The sequence below is a fragment of the Haematobia irritans genome, chromosome 3 (genome assembly GCF_050003625.1).
Source record: "Haematobia irritans isolate KBUSLIRL chromosome 3, ASM5000362v1, whole genome shotgun sequence".
Classification (NCBI taxonomy): Eukaryota; Metazoa; Arthropoda; class Insecta; order Diptera; family Muscidae; genus Haematobia; species Haematobia irritans.
In genome coordinates this window covers 218,617,210-218,638,618 of record NC_134399.1, presented here as the reverse complement: position 1 = coordinate 218,638,618, position 21,409 = coordinate 218,617,210, and the positions used below count along the sequence as shown (strand labels likewise).

At 32.2% G+C, this 21,409-nt stretch overlaps 1 protein-coding gene across 1 annotated transcript in view; it reads left to right on the top strand.

The window, feature by feature from the left end:
* LOC142232181 (small G protein signaling modulator 1-like) overlaps nucleotides 1–15,841 on the top strand; it is a 40,337-nt gene extending 24,496 nt beyond the window's left edge. Inside the window, exons 5-13 of the mRNA XM_075302899.1 lie at nucleotides 3–492; nucleotides 554–693; nucleotides 764–923; nucleotides 7,067–7,226; nucleotides 7,304–8,582; nucleotides 8,657–8,781; nucleotides 8,863–9,042; nucleotides 14,613–14,890; nucleotides 14,965–15,841. Coding sequence (XP_075159014.1) covers nucleotides 3–492; nucleotides 554–693; nucleotides 764–923; nucleotides 7,067–7,226; nucleotides 7,304–8,582; nucleotides 8,657–8,781; nucleotides 8,863–9,042; nucleotides 14,613–14,890; nucleotides 14,965–15,053 — 2,901 coding nt within the window. The 3' untranslated portion in view covers nucleotides 15,054–15,841. The remainder of the gene's footprint in view (nucleotides 1–2; nucleotides 493–553; nucleotides 694–763; nucleotides 924–7,066; nucleotides 7,227–7,303; nucleotides 8,583–8,656; nucleotides 8,782–8,862; nucleotides 9,043–14,612; nucleotides 14,891–14,964) is intronic.
* Nucleotides 15,842–21,409: the final 5,568 nt, after the last annotated feature.

Here is a 21,409-nt window from a genome sequence, read left to right as displayed (position 1 = left end):
AGAAAGATGTCAGTGAACCCATGCCCGGCTATTTAAGCCTCCATCAGAATGTTCAATCGTTAACGATTAAATGGACACCAAATCAATTAATGAATGGCTATACAGATAATGATGGCCAGGATCTAAGCTCATATTGGACCTATGCCCTCAACATAAATGTCGATGAAATTGTCTATGTCCATTGTCATCAGAATCGTGGTGAAGATACTGGGGGAACTGTTATACTGGTGGGTCAAGATGGTGTACAACGTCCTCCTATACATTTTCCCGAAGGTGGACATATGCAATCGTTTCTCAGTTGTTTGGAAACGGGTCTCTTGCCCCATGGTCAATTGGATCCACCTTTGTGGTCACAACGTGGCATAGGCAAAATGTTTCCCTGGCCAAAAAGTGTTAGACGTCGTATATTACCCTCAGTAATGGAATCTGCCGACGAAACACCTATCGATTATGTCTTCCGAGTTGTTAGCAAAAGCCAACATGAAGAATTTTGTAAGTGCACTGCAGAGTGATCATGGATCCCAAAGTAAAATTTTCTTGTTTTCATTTTTAGTGGCTACTCATCCCATTTTAGAACTAGGCCGTACTAGTCCCAGACGCAAGCATTTAGGCAGTTGCTCTACCACTGGTAGTAGTGGTTGCTCCAGCAAAAGTTTATCCATGGAACAAAGCATTAATGTTGACCCACCTATGGTGAGTGAATGGCAAGAAATCTGATTGAACGTAAGCGTTTTTCTATTGATATTGTAATTTTTGTTTTCAGATCCAGGCTAGTCAAACAGCTAGCATAGAATTGGTCTGTTCCACCATGAGAAGACAAATCATATCGAGAGCATTTTATGGATGGTTGGCCTATTGCCGCCATTTATCTACGGTTAGAACTCATTTATCGGGATTAGTTAATGGACGCATTACACCAGATTGTAAGTTTAAAACTGAAACCAAAAGCCCATTATTTATGATAGGAAAGTTTTTGGATAATTGCTAGAATTTCCATGCAATACGATTATCCTCATTTGTCCCTAAGACTGTGGAGAGACAAATATATATATAAGTATGTATGAAGGGGTTTCTCAAAGCTTCAAGAGCAGCTATGTTGAGACTGAATTTCAGGAACTAGTTGGCCTCATTGAAGGTTGACGATGCATACTCAGACTGATTTTTCCAAATATCGTAGGATCATTCAATATGGTGAATTCAAACTCGTTATTAAGGAGATGTCAATTTTAAATGATAGCAGGAAGATGGTCTAGAAGTAAATCCCATATAGACAGTGTGGGATCAGTGGATGTATTTCAGCAATCGAATAGTAATTCAGCAAATTTTATTTTTAATCTCAGACTCATTTAGTAAATACATACAGAACCACTTAACGCTACATTGCATCCACTGCTTTTAGAAATATTGCGCCAACAGTTGGCATTCTCAAAAATGTCATAATGGATATGCAACGGAGAACGGAGACCACAGGATCTAAAAACCGACAGTTTGTCGAGCAACCCGAGAGTGGTAGAGCAAAATATATAGCCGTTGCATTCGAGGTCTCCGATCCGATGATTCACCACAATTTACCACACCCGAAATTATCAATGCTCCGACGGAATTTCTATGCTAAAGCTGAAGAATCTGTGAATACTGGGAGTAGAGTACTCTACCAGACTCATCAATTTCTCTTTGGAATCACTTATTATATTCAATATCTGGAAAATGAGTAGGATGATCCCCCCACTGAAGCCAGACAAAGAATCGAGCAAGGGTGAGTCATACAGACCGATACCCTTTCTCTCGCCAGTAGCCAAGACACTTGAGACACCACTCCTCCCCAGCGTTTTGCATCATTTTTCCAGCTACCAACCGTCAACATAGCACCTCAACAGCTTTGCATGCCAATCCATCATTTATAACTAGAGGACTAAATCACTCCAAGCCGTTGCACAGGACGGTGTTCGTCGGGCTTGGCTCATTAGTAAATACATACAGAAGCCCCTAATGCTACATTGCATCTACTGCTTTTAGCAATATTGCGCAAAGAGTTGGCATTCTCAATAACATCAAAATAGATATGCAACCACTTGTTTTCTTTAGAAAAATAACGGAGACCACACAGACTTCAAACCGACATTTTGTCGAGCAACCCGAGAGCGGTAGAGCAAAATATATAGCCGTTCCATTCGAGGTCTCTGATCCGGCGATACACCACATTTGACCACACCCGAAATTATCAATGTCATCAACGGTGTAAAACCATCCATGGCATTGGGATCCGACAGAATTTCTATGCTAAAGCTGAAGAATCTGTGAATACTAGGAGTTGAGTACTTTACCAGACTCATCAATTTGTCTTTGGAATCACTTATTATACCCAATGTCTGGAAAATGGGTAGGATGATCGCCCCACTGAAGCCAGGCAAAGAATCGAGCAAGGGTGGCAGACCGATACCTCGCCAGTAGCCAAAACACTTGAGACACCACTCCTCCCCAGCCTTTTGCATCATTTTTCCAGCTACCAACCGTCAACATAGCACCTCAACAGCTTTGCATGCCCATCCAGCATTTATAACTAGAGGATCCAATCATTCCAAGCCGTTTAACAGGACGGTGTTCGTCGGGCTTGGCTCATTAGTAAATACATACAGAAGCCCCTAATGCTAGACCACACAGACTCCAAACCGACATTTTGTCGAGCATCCCGAGTGTGGTAGAGCAAAATATATAGCCGCTGCATTCAAGGTCTCCGATCCGGCGATACACCACATTTGACCACACCCGGAATTATCAATGTAATCAACATCGCGAAAGCACCCAAGGCGCTGGACGCCGACGGAATTTCTATCCTAAAGCTGAATCATCTGGGAATATTGGGAGTTGAGTACTTGACCAGACTCCTCAAATTGTCCTTGGAATCACTTATTACACCCTATGTCTGGAAAATAGGTAGGATGATTCCACTACTGAAGCCAGGCTAAAGCTGAATCATCTGAGAATATTGGGAGTTGAGTACTTGACCAGTCTCCTCAATTTGTCCTTGGAATCACTTATTACACCCCATGTCTGGAAAATAGGTAGGATGATTCCACTACTGAAGCCAGGCAAAGACTCTAGCAAGGGTGAGTCATGCAGACCGATTCCCCTTCTCTCGCCAGTAGCCAGTCTTGTGCAGTATTTTTCCCGATGTCGAGCATCAAAGACTATTCTGTAAATTGCATAGCCCTTTGACAGCTCTGCATGCCCTTTCGACATTTATAAATAAAGGACTCAATCAGTCCAAGCCGTTTCATAGGACGGTGCTCGTAACGCTTGGCTCATTAGTAAATACATAAAGAAGCCCTTAACGCCTCATTGCATCCACTGCTTTTAGAGATATTGCGCCAACAGTCTCATCAATTTGTCTTTGGTATCACTTATTATACCCAATGTCTGGAAAATGGGTAGGATTATCCCACTACTGAAGCTAGGCAAGGACTCGACCATGGGTTAATAATACACACCGATTTCCCTTCTCACACCTGTAGCCAAGTTAATTTTCCAGCTGCCAACCATCAACGACCATTCCGTCCATAGCACCATGACAGCTTTGCATGCCCTTTCTGCATTTATAAATAGAGGACTGAATCACCCCAAGCCGTTTCAAAGGACGGTGCTCGTGGCGCTTGTCTCATTAGTGAATACATACAGAAGCCCTTAATGCTAAATTGCATCTACTGTTTTTGGCAATATTGCGCAATCAGTTGGCATTATCAAAAATATCACTATAGATATGCAATCATTTGCTTTCCTTAGAAAGAAAAGGGAGACCATACAGACCCAAACCGACAGTTTGTCGAGTGATAGAGCACAACGTATAGCCATTCGCTGCATTCGAGGTCTTCGAGCCAGTGATACACCACATTTTACCACAGCCAAAGTTCCCAATGTCATCAACAGCGTGAAACCATCCAAGGCATAGGGCGCCAACGGAATTTCTATGCTAAAGCTGAAGCATCTGGAATCTGGAATACTGGAAGTTGAGTACTTGACCAGACTTTTCAATTTTCATTCATTATACCCAATGTCTGGAAAATGGGTAATGTGATCCCACTACTGAAGCCAGGAAAAGACTCGAGCAAAGGTGAATCATACAGATCGATTACCCTCCTCTCGCCAGTAGCCAAGACACTTGGTTACTAGTAGCTGAATCATTTGCGAATATTGAAAGTTATGTACTTGACCAGACTCCTCAATATGTCTTTGGAATCAGTCATTATACCCGATATCTGGAAAATGATAGGGTGATCCCACTACTGAAGCCAGGCAAAGACTCGAGCACGGGTGAATCATACAGACCGAATCCCCTTCTCTTGCCAGTGGCCAAGACACTTGAGGCACTGCGCCTCCCCAATTTGTGGATAATTTTCCAGCTACCAACCATCAAACATCAACATAAAATACATAGCACCACGACAGCTTTGCATGACCTTTCAGAGGACTCAATGAGCCCAATTCGTTTCACAGAACGGTGCTTATGGCTCTTGACCTATCGAAGATATTCAATATGGCCAACCATGGCAGGCTATTCGAGAATACATCCCTACCAGCAGGAACCAAGCGCTGGGTTCTAAATTATCTGTTCGGGCGTCAGTCGTATGTGATGTGATATCTGTTTAACTTATCCTCTATTCCACCTTTCCTGACGACGTCGAGATTATATCGTACGCGGACTACTGTACAATCCTGGCATCCAAGCCCATTGTTGATCACATCTGCGATCGATTAAACGTCTACCTTTGTGATCTTCGGAGCCACCGTGGTACAATGGTTAGCATACCCGCCTTGCATACGCAGGGATGTGGGTTTAAATCCACTTTCGAGCAAACACCAGAAAGTTTTTCAGCGGTGGATTATCCCCTCTCAGTAATGGCAAGAATCGGGCAGCACTCAGTGATAAGAGAGAAGTTCAACACTGTGATATCACATTGGACTGAATAGAAATATCGGGCAGCACTACACCTAACCTAACCTTGCTGATTTTACCAGTTATTTCACTTCTAGAAGTTTGAGGATCTGTCATCAAATCCTCAGCCACACTATTCACTACAGCAGAGCACTGGAAGTACACACGACTCAATGAGCCCAATTCGTTTCACAGAGCGGTGCTTATGGCTTTTGACATGTCGAAGATATTCAATATGGCCAACCATGACAGGCTATTCGAGAATACGTCCCTACCAGCAGGAACCAAGCGCTGGGTTCTAAATTATCTGTTCGGGCGCCAGTCGTATGTGATGTGATATATGTTTAACTTATCCTATATTCCACCTCTCCTGACGACGTCGAGATTGTATCGTACGCGGACTACTGTACAATCCTGGCATCCAAGCCCATTGTTGATCACATCTGCGATCGATTAAACGTCTACTTTTGTGATCTTCGGAGCCACCGTGGTATATGGTTAGCATACCCGCCTTGCAAACACCAGTAAGTTTTTCAGCGGCGGATTATCCCCTCTCAGTAATGCCAAGAAGTTCACCAATGTGGTATCACAATGGACTGAATAGTCTAAGTGAGCCTGATACATCGGGCTGCCACCTAACCTAACCTAAAAGTGGACACATTCACTCCATTTCACATTAAAATTAGTCTCTCATAAGTGGATACCTCCCAAATGTGGACAAAATTTTAGCCACCGTGAGTGCCCATTTCTGGAAGGTTTCACTGTACCTATAAGGCAACTTGCTGGCCAGTAGTAAACTATGCAGCGCCATTGTGGACACTTCAGTCAAGTGATACGCAATGGAATAACATATAGACCTGCCAGAACGCTGCCCTTAGAACTGCGACATGATGTCTTCACAGCACACGCCAAGATCTAATTTATTTGGAGACCAAGATCCTCCGAGTGGGTAGACACAATTATATTTTGTCAAAGTAGTATCTGCTACAACAACCCAGAGTTATCGCAGAAATCATCCAAACAACCATCTTATAGGAATGTGAGGGTTGTTATACATCTAGAGCGCGAGATCCAGCGCTACTAATGAGAGACTCTAGATCATGCAACTACCAGGCAGGGCTGAACAGGATTCATGAGGATACTGTAGCTGAATTGGTCAGAAGTTGAACAGGATTCATGAGGATTCCGTAGTTGAAGCGGTGAAAAGCTACAAGGTTAATCCTGTTGGCGGAGTCGTACCACCGCCCGTAGCACCGGAGGAAAGAGACCTCCTGTGACAGACTAGAGTGGTATTGCCACAGCTATGATCAGGCGAGTACAGCCAACTGAATTCCAACCTACCAGTGTTTGATAGCAGCGTATCTGACATGTAATCCATCTGCTATAAGGTTAATCCTGTTGTCGGAGTCTTACCACCGCCCGTAGCACCGGAGGAAAGAGACCTCCTGCGACAGACTAGAGTGGTTTTGGCACAACTATGATCAGACGAGTACAGCCAACTGAACTCCTACCTACCAGTGGTTGATAGCAGCGTATCTGACATGTAACCCATCTGCAATCAAGGGCCACGTGACACTCGTCACTGGGCTTGGGCAAAATCGTTCACCGTAGTGATTTGGACTTATCGTTCCATCTCGTTCTAATAATTCGAGCCGGTTTTAATATTTGCCACCACTGTCGTCTATTACCATCAGAGGAACTAGAGACTTTATATCGTTCCTTCGTTCCATATAGTTTTTTGTTGTTTCTTTTTTTTAATAAACTCAATGATTCAACTGTTGACCCTCTTTCACAAGCAAGTACTGGAAAAAGAAGAAGAAATATAAAAGTTTGTATTAATATTCCGTATTCGATGTGTTTTTAAAGCGGGTGGTACCGGTGTACCGGGTCTATTCTCTGCTTTGTATGAGTCTTTCCATGTCAGGTTAGGCAAGGAACCAAGAGTTGATAACCAAGTCTCGGTATGTTAGTTAGTAGATTCGTTAGATATAAAATAAAGGTTGACGATCCTAGAAGAAAATTTCTGGTTTTCAAAGTTCTTAAATGCATTTTCCACCACCACTTGAGTAACATATGGACGATTCCATATTCACTGAACTCATTATGAACATATCTATCTCTTAACTTAATTTCCAGTGGCTGTCAATGAATCTGGATTAACTAAAGAAAAGTGGATGGCATTACATGAAGATGGTATTATAACCAGTCACGAAGAAGTATTCCGTTTGGTGTATTTCGGAGGGGTTGTCCATGAGATACGCAAAGAAGTGTGGCCGTATCTTTTGGGACATTATAGGTAAGTTTCCAACAAGCTTGACCTATCTCCCTGCCCTATCTGGACATCAAATTCTCTCTAAATTTTTTTTTGATCAGCTTTGGTTCCTCCACCGAAGAACGCCAAAAATTGGATGATACCAGCAAACATTATTACGAAACTACCATGAGTGAATGGTTGGCTGTGGAAGCTATTGTACGTCAACGAGAAAAGGAAAAGAATGCCAAGGCTATGGCCAAAATATCAGCAGAGAATAAGCGTAAAAGTGAAGGTGTCATGGGAGTTAATGAGAAGCATATGTGCCGTCAAACCGAAATGGATGCTGATGATGTGGACAATGATGTTTTCGATGATCATGACTTTTCGGATATCTCAGATCCAGGTATTGATTTCGATGATGATCTCGTTGGTAACATACAAGAGGAAAAAGATTCTGGCAATTGTGATGATGATGATCTGGTAGAGGAGGAAGAAGAGGATGAAATGGATAGTATGCTAAAGGAGAAAGAACAAAATGCTATGAACGAGGCTAGCGATCAGGAAATTAACGAAGAAATATCGGCCAATATAGAAGAGGTAAAGGCTCAAGAAGTCCAAGAAGGTGAACATGAACCTGAAGATGATGTGGAAGCTGAAGAAGCTATTGAGGTTAGTGAGAAAGAGGATGCTGAAGATATTGCGCAGCAATCGGATATTCCTCAAGACGAAGAAGAAGAAGAGGTAGAAAATTCCCCATCACCTCCGGTTAAATCGGAATCCCTAGAAAATGTTGCTGCCACTGGGGAAAATGTTATATTGGCATTTGAAGACATCGAACCTTTGCCCTTAAATGAAAATTGCTTTGCCGAATCGGAACCCGAAACAGGTCTAACACCCGATCAGAGTGGTATGTTGTTATTGAGTATTAAAAGTTCTCCTTCCACTTCATCCTATGAGACTGTGGGTAATGAATTTACCGATATGATTGAAATGACAGCGAACGAAAATGATATGGAATTGGAAGATGATGTAACTGTGGAGACAGCTGTCGAAGAGGCCAATGTAGCCAATGAATCTGCAGAACTGGAAGAGATGGCAAATGAAGCTATCGAAGATACGGAGGACTTGAGCAATACAACACGAAAATGCCATAGTGTGGAAGATCTGAGACGTCAATCGAAGGATTACGAGTGTACACCTCATGCTGTCATAATCACCGAGGCTGCTTCCATAGATGCTTTAGAGTGTACTGATGAACCCACCGATGAAACATCCCGCAAAACAAGTCTAATGTCACCCATGAATGAAGATATCACAGTTGTGGCTTCGTTGGATGCATTGCAAGAGCCTAAATCGGCTTGTGTCTCACCGGCCAGTTCCAATGGAGGAGTTTATAGTGTAAGTAAATGAATTAGGAGGAAAATCCATATGGGAGAGTTGATTAAATTTTTTCTGTTTTTTTTTTTATTTAGTGTGAATTTTTGGAAAATTTCGCTTTGAATCTCCATCGCATAGAGAAAGATGTCCAACGCTGTGATCGTAACTATTGGTATTTTGCCAATGAAAATTTGGATAAACTTCGCAATGTCATAACCACGTGAGTTTAGTTGTTTATTTTTTCTTACTAAGATTTTTTTTTCAATTTAATTTCTATTGGTGATTGTTTTTTTTTTTGCAGTTATGTTTGGGAACATTTGGAAGTTGGCTATATGCAAGGCATGTGCGATTTGGTTGCTCCCCTATTGGTAATTTTTGATGATGAAGTATTGACTTATGGTTGTTTCTGTAAGCTAATGGAACGTATGATTGAAAATTTTCCAAATGGTGGTGCCATGGATATGCATTTTGCTAATATGAGGTAAGTACCCATGGAAGTCATTGGGGGAGTTTATATTATATGAAGCATTCCAACCTTGATAACAGGGTTGCCTTTTATTTTTCTCAAAATTTTAGTTCTATGGAAAATTTTGTCAAAATTTTATTTCTATAGAAAATTTTGTCAAATTTTTTTCTATAGATAATCTTGTCAACATCTTATTTCTATAGATAATTTTGTCAAAATTTTATTTCTACATAAGATTTTGTCAAAATTTTATTTCTATAAAAGATTTTGTTAAAATTTTATATCTATAGAAAGTTTTATCAAAAATTTATTTCAAGAGAAAATGTTGTCACAATTTTATTTCTATAGAAAATTTTATCAAAATTTTATTTCATGAGAAAATTTTGTCACAATTTTATTTCTATACAAAATTTTGTCAAAATATTATTTCTATAGAAAATATTCTCAAAATTTTATTTCTATAGGAAATTTTGCCAAAATTTTAGTTATGTAGAAAATTTCTACAAATTTTATTTATAGAAAATTTTGTTAAAATTTTATTTATAGAAAATTTTGTTAAAATTTTATTTCTAGAAAATTTTGTTAAAATTTTATTTCTATAGAAAATTTTGTTAAAACTTTATCAACATTTTATTTCAAGAGAACATTTTGTCACAATTTTATTTCTATAGGAAGTTTTGCCAAAATTTTATTTCTATAGACAATTTAGTCATATTTTATTTATATAAAAATTTTTTGTCAAAATTTTATTTCTATAGAAAAATTTGTCAAAACTCTATTTCTAAAGAAAATTTTGTCAAAATTTTATTTCTATAAAAGGTTTTGTTAAAATTTTATATATATATATATATAGAAAGTTTTATCAAAATTTTATTTCAAGAGGAAATTTTGTCACAATTTTATTTCTATAGAAAATTTTATCAAAATTTTATTTCATGAGAAAATTTTGTCACAATTTTATTTCTATACAAAATTTTGTCAAAATATTATTTCTATAGAAAATATTCTCAAAATTTTATTTCTATAGGAAATTTTGCCAAAATTTTATTTATGTAGAAAATTTTTTTCTAGAAAATTTTGTTAAAATTTTATTTCTATACAAAATTTTGTCAAAATTTTATTTCTATAGAAAATTTTGTAAAAATTTTTATTTCTGTAGAAGAATTAGACAAAATTTTATTTCTATAGAAAATTTTGTCAAAATATTATTTCTCTCGAAAATTTTGTCAAAATATTATTTCTCTGGAAAATTTTGCCAAAATTTTATTTCTAAAAACATTTTGTCAAAATTTTATTTCTATAGAATATTTTGTCAAAATTTTATTTCTATAGAAAATTTTGTTAGAATTTTATTTCTATAATTTTTTTTTTTTCAATTTTATTTCTATAGAAATTTTTGTCAACATATTATTTCTATAGAAAACTTTGTCAAAAATTTTTTTCTATAGAAAATTTTGTAAAAATTTTTATTTCTGAAGAAAATTTAGACAAAATCTTATTTCTATAGAAAATTTTGTCAAAATATTATTTCTCTCGAAAATTTTGCCAAAATTTTATTTCTAATAACATTTTGTCAAAATTTTATTTCAATAGAATATTTTGTCAAAATTTTATTTCTATAGAAAATTTTGTTAGAATTTTATTACTATAATTTTTTTTTTTCAAAATTTTATTTCTATAGAAATTTTTGTCAACATTTTATTTCTATAGAAAATTTTGTCAATTTTTTTTTCTATAGAAAATTTTGTCAAAATTTTATTTCTATGGAAAATTTTGTCAATTTTATTTTTATTTTCCATTGAAAATTTATGTAGAAAATTTTGTCAAAATCTTATATATATAGAAATTTTTGTCAACATTTTATTTCTATAGAAAATGTGGTCAAATGTTTATTTCTATAGAAAATTTTGTGAAAATTTTATATCCATAGAAAATTCTGTCAAAATTTTATTTCTGTGGCAAATTTTGTAAAAATTTTATTTCTATAGAAATTTTGTCAAAATTGTATTTCTATGGAAAATTTTGTCAATTTTTTTTTATTTTCCATTGAAAATTTATATAGAAAATTTTGTCAAAACTTTATTTCGATAGGAAATTTTGTCAAAATTTTATTTCTATAGAAAATTTTATCAAAATTTTATTTCTATAGAAAATTTTGTAAAATTTTTTTTTCTGTAGAATATTTTAATAAAATATTATTTCTATTGAAAATTTTATCTCCATAGAAAATTTTGTCAAAATTTTATTTCTGTGGCAAATTTTGTAAAAATTTTATTTCTATAGAAAATTTTGTCAAAGTTTTATTTCTATGGAAATTTTTGTCAACTTTTTTTTATTTTCCATTGAAAATTTATATAGAAAATTTTGTCAATAGGAAATTTTGTCAAAATTTTATTTCTATAGAAAATTTTATAAAAATTTAATTTCTAAAGAAAATTTTGTCAAAATTTTCTTTCTATAGAAAATTTTTTCAAAATTTTCTTTCTATAGAAAATTTTGTCAATTTTTTTTAGTTGCCATTGAAAATTTATATAGAAAATTTTGTCAAAATCTTATTTCAATAGAAATTTTTGTCAAAATTTTATTTCTGTGGTAAATTTTGTCAAAATTTTATTTCTATAGAAAAGTTGTCAAAATTTTATTTCTATAGAAAATTTTGTCAAAATTTTATTTCTATAGAAAATTTTGTCAAAATTTTATTTCTACAGAAGATTTTGTCAAAATTTTAGTTCTATAAAACATTTTGTCAAAATTTTATTTCTATAGAAAATTTTATCAAAATTTTATTTCTATAGAAAATTTTGTAAAAATTTATTTCTAAAGAAAATTTTGTCAAAATTTTCTTTCTATAGAAATTTTTGTCAATTTTTTTTAGTTTCCATTGAAAATTTATATAGAAAATTTTGTCAAAATCTTATTTCTATAGAAATTTTTGTCAAAATTTTATTTCTGTGGCAAATTTTGTCAAAATTTTATTTCTATAGAAAGTTTTGTGAAAATTTTATTTCTATAGAAAAGTTGTCAAAATGTTATTTCTATAGAAAATTTTGTCAAAATTTTATTTCTACAGAAGATTTTGTCAAAATTTTAGTTCTATAAAACATTTTGTCAAAATTTTATTCCTTTAGAAAATTTTGTCAAAATTTTATTTCTTTAGAAAATTTTGTCAAAATTTTATTTCTTTGGAAAATTTTGTCAAAATTTTATTTCTATGGAAAATTTTGTCAAAATTTTATTTCTTTAGAAAATTTTGTCAAAATTTTATTTCTATAGAAAATGTTGTCAAAATATTATTTCTATAGAAAATTTTGTCAAAATTTTATTTCTATAGAAAGTTTTGTGAAAATTTTATTTCTATAGAAAAGTTGTCAAGATTTTATTTCTATACAAAATTTTGTCAAAATTTTATTTCTATAGAAAATTTTGTCAAAATTTTATTTCTACAGAAGATTTTGTCAAAATTTTAGTTCTATAAAAAATTTTGTCAAAATTTTATTTCTTTAGAAAATTTTGTCAAAATTTGATTTCTTTGGAAAATTTTGTCAAAATTTTATTTCTTTGGAAATTTTGTCAAAATTTTATTTCTTTAGAAAATTTTGTCAAAATTTTATATCTATAGGAAATTTTCTCAAAATGTTATTTCTATAGGAAATTTTATATATAGAAGATTTTTAAAAATTTTATTTCTATAGAAAATTTTGTTACAATTTTATTTCTATAGAAAATTTTGTGTTAAATTTCATATCTATAGAAAATTTTATCAAAATTTTATTTCAAGAGAAAATTTTGTCACAATTTTATTTCTATAGAAAATTTTATCAAAATATTATTTCTATAGAAAATGTTCTCAGAAGTTTTGCCAAAATTTTATTTTTATAGACAATTTAGTCAAATTTTATTTATATAGAATTTTTTTCTCTAAATTTTATTTCTATAGAAAATGTTGTCAAAATTTTATTTCTATAGAAAATTGTGTCACAATTTTATTTCTGTAGAAAATTTTGTCAAAATTTTATTTCTGTAGAATATTTTATCAAAATATTATTTCTATTGAAATTTTTGCGTCAAAATTGTATTTCTAAAGGAAATTTTTTAAAAATTTTGTTTCTATAGAAAATTTGTGAATTTTTTTTTCTATACAAAATTTGTGAAAATTTTTTTCTATAGAAAATTTTGACAAAATTTTATTTCTATAATAAATTTTGTCAAAATTTCATTTCTATAGAACATTTAGTCAAATTTTGTTCCTATGCAAAAATTTGTTTCTATAGAAATTTATATCAAAATTTTATTTCTATAGAAAATTGTGTCAAAATTTTATTTCTACAATGTCTAGCTCTGCGATAGAGCTTTCAGTAGTCAGATTGGAACATTAGGGTTGCCCAATCCCGAAATATAAAAGACAACCCTTGTATTGGAAAACTCTTTATATTAAAGATTATGACAAAACATATCCCTTGCTAATGCATACGAGTTGGGTTCCCATCAACATTTCACCACAAAATATAGAAATGTGGATTTGTATTGCCTAGAGAGCGAGGTGAATTCGATTCATTTGAGTCATTCCATTCTACTTTTCGCTTTCACCTCTTTGACAGTTTCGCTAATTTTCTTTTAGTGAAATCCCATTTCTCCCCACAAACACCTATATATTGATCTCTCACAACTCTCTTAATGTTTTTCTCACTATGTTAGCGATCTAATTTGCCGGTGTTTGGCACATATACTACCATAGTCTTTGCCTATAATGCCCCATTTCCTACATATACAGGTCGAATTTTGTAATTTTGTAAAAAAGTCTAATTTCCCCGCCTCATGATGGCTATGTATGGTGGTTAACTTAATTTACTTAAAAATTAAAAATAGAATAAAATGACCAATGATTGGAATGCCTGTCTGGCGTACAAAAGGTCATTGGTTCAATTTTCAGTCGAACTCCAAGGAGGTGCACGGACGAAAAAGATTGTTTTTCATATGTTTGGGTGTGAAAATTATATGTTTGGAACTCAAATTTTTTAACACAATATTTTTAAGTGCAAGCATATAATGTTCATAAACTAGCATAACATGTTTGGGACATATATGTTAATATGTTACAACATATTATGTTTGGAACATAAACTGTTTTAAATATAATATGATTAGATGTAAACATATATTAATTTAGAAATAGCCTGTAAACATATATGTGTTTAGAAAGGGAGACCTTGAGAGTATGCTGCAAGTCAAATAATGGAAGTAACCAATTGGCGCCTTAAAAATATATCCACACAAAGAAAATTTAATTAAAATCTTTTACTACCAGTGTATGTCCTAAGGTGAAACATAATATGTTTGAACAATACAAACAATATTTTGTTTGAACCTATCCTGAAAATATATATGCTTGAAGCAAAATGTGTTTGGGGTATAAGTTACAGAAGCGATTTTTTTTTGGGTGTGAGCTAAACATATAATTAGATGGTGGCTGGATAAATAGTTTTGGGATTCAGACATTTGGGATATATATTTTCCCTCTTCTCCATTGTGTTTCACATAAATTTGCTTATTTTTTGTATTTTTTTTTAATTTGCATCTTATTACAGATCTCTCATACAAATTTTGGATTCCGAAATGTATGATTTAATGGACTCCAATGGTGATTATACCCATTTCTACTTCTGTTATCGTTGGTTTTTATTGGATTTCAAACGTGAACTGGTCTACGATGATGTCTTTGCTACATGGGAGGTCATTTGGGCGGCAAAACATGTGGCCTCAGGACATTTTGTTTTATTTTTGGCATTGGCTTTATTAGAAACGTATCGAGATATAATACTATCAAATAGTATGGATTTCACAGATGTCATTAAATTTTTCAATGGTAAGAAGAAAATCAATTTTTTGTAAAACTATAGTAAATTTTGAATTTATTTTTATTTCCCTTTTGTTTTAAAGAAATGGCAGAAAGGCATAATGCCCAATCGATATTGCAATTGTCACGAAGTTTAGTGTTACAATTGCAGACAATAATTGAAAATAAATAAATGTGAAGTGAAAACAACAAAACAATATTTTGGAGAATTTGAAAATAAATCCAAGTCACCATTACGTATTAGCAAATAAAACATCAAGAAAAAAAACAATGAAAATTATTATTAAGGATTATAAAAAAAAAAAACAATATATACAAGGAAAAATACTCATATTAATATAAATAAATCATCATAAAATATCCAACGATTAACAAAGTAGAGTAGTAGAGTTCATAGAAACCCCCACAAACTCTCCACAATAACAAAATGTAGTAGATCAATTAAAGAGAATTGTAGTAAAATTACAACTCCCTCTCTCTCTCTCTGAACAAACACATATTTATATTGATCTCTCAATACTTACTCTTACTCTCAGTATCCTACCTATCTAAATCTCTGTGTGAGAAATACTCACATACATATACTACATAAAAGTTCATAGGAACATTTTAGAAAAACAAACACTCGTAGGAAAAATGCATATCATCAACTGAGAATTTCAGACAAATTTTTCATGCGTTTCAAGGAAAATATATTTTACAAGTATATGTGAAAATAAAAACAAAACAAAACAACCAACATACAGAAATATAAATACCTTTAATATAAATACAAAATCATAATAATTATTGCATAAAATGTAACAAATGTTAATTATAATTTTATAACAAAAGGAAAAGAAACAAAAAAAAAAAAAAACAAAACAAGAATATTTAGAAAATATTGAAACATAAAAAAATAAAAATTTTTGAAAACGGCTGGGAATGGATTTTATTTAAATAAAATCATTTGATATGACAAAAGAAAACGAATTACAATTTTTATCAGAGCATCTGAAGTTACCTGATTTATTTTTTTGACGAATTATACTTAAAATATTGAAGAAAGAGCTGTAACTACAATATATAATTGAGTACATGTTTTTTTTTTTTTAATTCCAAATGGTATTTTGTAACATTTTGAAAAAAATTCTCTATAATTGGTTAGAAAATGTTAATCCATTTGCGTAGTTTTTAATTTTTTGTTTTCCTACATACAATGACTGTAATGGTTCTTACCGATTTTTGTTTATAGAAATATTTATTTTATTTAAAATTTTAAAATTGCGGAGACGAATATATCAACTTTCTTAATGACAACAAAAGCATTAGAATATACAACAGCGAATCTAGTGGAGAAACCGCTATCCAGTAACAGATAATTATACATCCACACAACATAAGAGAAACAACATTATCACCTCACTTGCTCTAAGGTGCTCACTACAACAACGACAAAAGAAACATCAGCATGTCTCGAAAGTGTAAGTCTCTCTCCTGAGCCTGGGCATAACTAAAGGGTGATTTGTTAAGAGCTTGATAACTTTTAAAAAAAAAAAACGCATAAAATTTGCAAAATCTCATCGGTTCTTTATTTGAAACGTTAGATTGGTCCATGACATTTACTTTTTGAAGATAATTTCATTTAAATGTTGACCGCGGCTGCGTCTTAGGTGGTCCATTCGGAAAGTCCAATTTTGGGCAACTTTTTCGAGCATTTCGGCCGGAATAGCCCGAATTTCTTCGGAAATGTTGTCTTCCAAAGCTGGAATAGTTGCTGGCTTATTTCTGTAGACTTTAGACTTGACGTAGCCCCACAAAAAATAGTCTAAAGGCGTCAAATCGCATGATCTTGGTGGCCAACTTACCGGTCCATTTCTTGAGATGAATTGTTCTCCGAAGTTTTCCCTCAAAATGGCCATAGAATCGCGAGCTGTGTGGCATGTAGCGCCATCTTGTTGAAACCACATGTCAACCAAGTTCAGTTCTTCCATTTTTGGCAACAAAAAGTTTGTTAGCATCGAACGATAGCGATCGCCATTCACCGTAACGTTGCGTCCAACAGCATCTTTGAAAAAATACGGTCCAATGATTCCACCAGCGTACAAACCACACCAAACAGTGCATTTTTCGGGATGCATGGGCAGTTCATGAACGGCTTCTGGTTGCTCTTCACTCCAAATGCGGCAATTTTGCTTATTTACGTAGCCATTCAACCAGAAATGAGCCTCATCGCTGAACAAAATTTGTCGATAAACACATTTCGAACCGAACACTGATTTTGGTAATAAAATTCAATGATTTGCAAGCGTTGCTCGTTAGTAAGTCTATTCATGATGAAATGTCAAAGCATACTGAGCATCTTTCTCTTTGACACCATGTCTGAAATCCCACGTGATCTGTCAAATACTAATGCATGAAAATCCTAACCTCAAAAGAATCACCCTTTATAATTTCGTGTCAAATCATGTGAAAAATCAAGTTAACACAAGAAATAAAGTTGTCGACAAGATTTCAATGAAGTTTTGAACTGTTATGAAAAAGTTTATGGGGTATTAAATGCGAATGATTACGATTCGCAAGATGAGAGCTATTTTCAAAGAGTATATTTTTCGTGACACAGAGAACTGCAAAGTCACCACTACATGAGGAAACTTAGGAGAAAACTTAAAGGTCAGATTCAGAGCTGCCAATAAAATTTCAAGAAAAATCGCCACATTTTTCCGAAGAAATCGTCATAATCATTACTTCCATTATAAAACTCGTCAAATAAATCTACAATGTGAATTATATTAAATCCAAGCTTTTTGTTTAAAAACAAAAGTATTTATTTCATATAAAGAACAGAAAACTAACACACATAACTATACATTTCAACAATAAAAGCTTAAGGAATTCAGTTTTGTATAAAAATAACATAAAAAACATGTTTATACAATGCTATGCTATACAATTCAAAAAATAATATAAAATGCTTTTTTTAATATATAGTTACTAATTCATTAATATTTTCATTTAAAAATAAAAATGCAGATCTTTAATATTTCCGTATGTGTTGCCCGATTTTCCAAAATTTGACGATAAAACTCTTATTGATTGACTATCCAATTAAGAGGTACAATTTTCCATAGAAATAAAATTTTGACAAAATTTTCTATAGAAATAAAATTTTGAAGAAATTTTCTATAGAAACGAAATTTTGCAATGATTTTCTTAGAAATAAAATTTTGCAAAAATTTTCATAGAAATAATGTTTTGCAAGAATTTACTATAATATATAAATTTTTGCAAGAATGTTCTAAAGAAATAAAATTTTGAAGAAATTTTCTATAGAAATGCAATTTTGCCATAATTTTCTTAGAAATAAAATTTTGCAAAAATTTTCATAGAAATAATGTTTTGCAAGAATTTACTATAATATATACATTTTTGCAAGAATGTTCTATAGAAATAAAAATGTGCAAAAATTTTCTATAGAAATAAAATTTTGACAAAATTTTCTATAGAAATAAAATTTTGACAAAATTTTCTATAGAAATAAAATTCTTACAAAATTTTCTATAGAAATAACATTTTGACAACATTTTCTATAGAAATAAAATTCTTACAAAATTTTCTATAGAAATAACATTTTGACAACATTTTCTATAGAAATAAAATTTTGACGAAATATTCTATAGACATGAAATTTTGCAATAATTTCCTTAGAAATGAAATTTTTCCAAAATTTTCGTAGAAATAATGGTTTGCAAGAAATTACTATAATATATAAATTTTTGCAAGAAAGTTCTATAGAAATAAAAATGTGCAAAAATGTTCTACAGATATAAAGTTTTCGGAAAGTTTTCTATAGAAATATTTTTTTTTGACGAAATTTTCTATAGAAATAAAATTTTGACAAAATTTTCTATAGAAATAAAATTTTGACAAAATTTTCTATAGAAATACAATTTTGACAAAATTTTCTATAAAAATAAAATGTTGACAAAATTTTCTATAGAAATAAAATTTTGACAAAATTTTCTATAGAAATAACATTTTGACACAATTTTCTATAGAAATAAAAATTTTGACGAAGTTTTCTATAGAAATAAAATTTTGACGAAATTTATATAGAAATACAATTTTAAAAAAATTTTCGATATAAAACATTTCTTTCGGATAATACAATATTTTTGCATATACTAACCACAAAAATTTGATCAACAACTTGAAAATATTTTTTTTAATTTGGTAGATTGTTGGTAAAATTTGCATAAAATTTAGTGGATTGTTTTTGGCACGAGTTGCAACCGTAATACTAATACTGTAGATGTAAAATGAGATATATACATGTAGGACATGTATGAAAGCTGTACGAAAAATTTGCAATTTCCCTATCTGACAACTGTCAAATACATTATCTTTTCAAATTCCGTACATCCGAATATTTTATGAGTCTCGAAAAGCTTGCAAAATATCAGCAAAATCGGTTCAGATTTAGATATAGCTCCCATATATAGCTTTCGCCCGATTTACACTCATTTGCCCACAGAGGCCAATTTTTTGCTCCGATTTAGTTGAAATTTTGCATAGGAAGTAGAATTAGCATTGTAACTATGCGTGCCAAATTTGCTTGAAATCGGTTCAGATTTGGATATATCTCCCATATAAAGCTTTCGCCCGATTTACACTCATATGGCCACAGAGGCCAATTTTTAACTCCGATTTAGTTGAAATTTTGCACAGGGAGTAGAATTAGCGTTGTAACTATGCGTGCCAAATTTGCTTGAAATCGGTTCAGATTTGGATATAGCTCCCATGTATATGTTTTTCTGATTTCGACAAAAATGGTCAAAATACCAACATTTTCCTTGTAAAATCGCCACTGCTTAGTCGAAAAGTTGTAAAAATGAATATAATTTTCCTAAACTTCTAATACATATATATCGAGCGATAAATCATAAATAAACTTTTTCGAAGTTTCCTTAAAATTGCTTCAGATTTAAACGTTTCCCATATTTATTTTTTACTAACATTGTGTTCCACCCTAGTGCATTAGCCGACTTAAATTCAGAGTCTATAGATTTTGTAGAAGTCTATCAAATTCTGTCCAGATCGAGTGATATTTAAATGTATGTATTTGGTACAAACCTTTATATATAGCCTCCAACACATTTGACGGATGTGATATGGTATCGAAAATTTAGATCTACAAAGTGGTGCAGGGTATAATATAGTCGGCCCCGCCCGACTTTAGACTTTCCTTACTGGTTTCTGATTCTAACCGTGTAAACAAACTGTCAGTTTTGGGGCAAAACTCGAAAAACGGCATTTGCTATTTTTTGAGTAAAAAATCGTCAAAATGTCGATAAATCGGCAAAGTTGGCAGCCCTGCATATTCGTGTCTTCGTGGTGGAAATGTAGAATGAAGATTTAACAATGGAAATAGAGATAGCGGATAACTCTCAAAATGTCAATAGTAAAATTGCCTTTCATGGGGTATTAAATACGAATGAGTACGATTCGCAACATGAGAGCTGTTTTAATAGAGGGCATATTTCGCAACAAAGAGAGCTGCAAAGTCATCTCTAAATGATGAAATTCAGGAGAAAAGTTATAGGTGAGATTGCAGATTGGTGTCTTCGTGGTGGAAATGTAGAATGAAGAGATAGTAATGGAAATAGAGATAGCGGGATGCTCTTCAAAATATCAATGGTGAAAATGACGTTTATCTGTTCACATATAATTCAATTGTTAAACTGAGAAATCAGTGGTGGAATTCGACTTATTCCTTCTTTATCAAGAAGACTAAATGAGGAGGTAATTTAGCGGGAAACCTTTGTGGGGCAAATAATAAAGTTTCAGTATTACTCTCAGAGGGCTTAACCCCAGTACCAACAAACAATTTAAGTGGTATATTGTCCTCGTGAGAATTAAAGAACACTTTTTTTTTAATTAAAAAAAAACATTTTCTATAGACGGATTTTAGATTTTTCTATAGACGGATTTTAGATTTTTGTTTTCGAAATTAAAAAAAAAAAAACATTTTCTATACAAGGATTTTACATTATAGACGGATTTTAAAGGTTTTTGTTTCGAAATTAAAAAAATACATTTTCTATAGAAGGATTTTACAAATTTCATTTAAAAATGTTTGCTTATTATTATAAAATCTTTCGAAAGTCGATAAAACTTCTTAGTTATATATTTTTATTAATTTTATTTTAATGAAGAACAAAAAAAAAAAAAACAACAAAAAAATCGAAAACCTATTGTTATTGCTATTGTTTTGTTATTACATAATAATGTACCTTCAATTACAGTGAACAAAAGGAGCATACCAAACATCCAACTGTTTTATTATTACATATAAAATACACAAGTGAAAAAATATGAAATATTTAAATGTGAAATCTGTTGCTTTTTTTTAGTTAAAAACAAACAAAAATATATGTTAATTATAGACACTAATAATACATACATAATGCATAAACACATATTTATACCTATATACATAAAATAAACTAAATAATTATATACATAAATGCATAAAATGATCGTGAATTA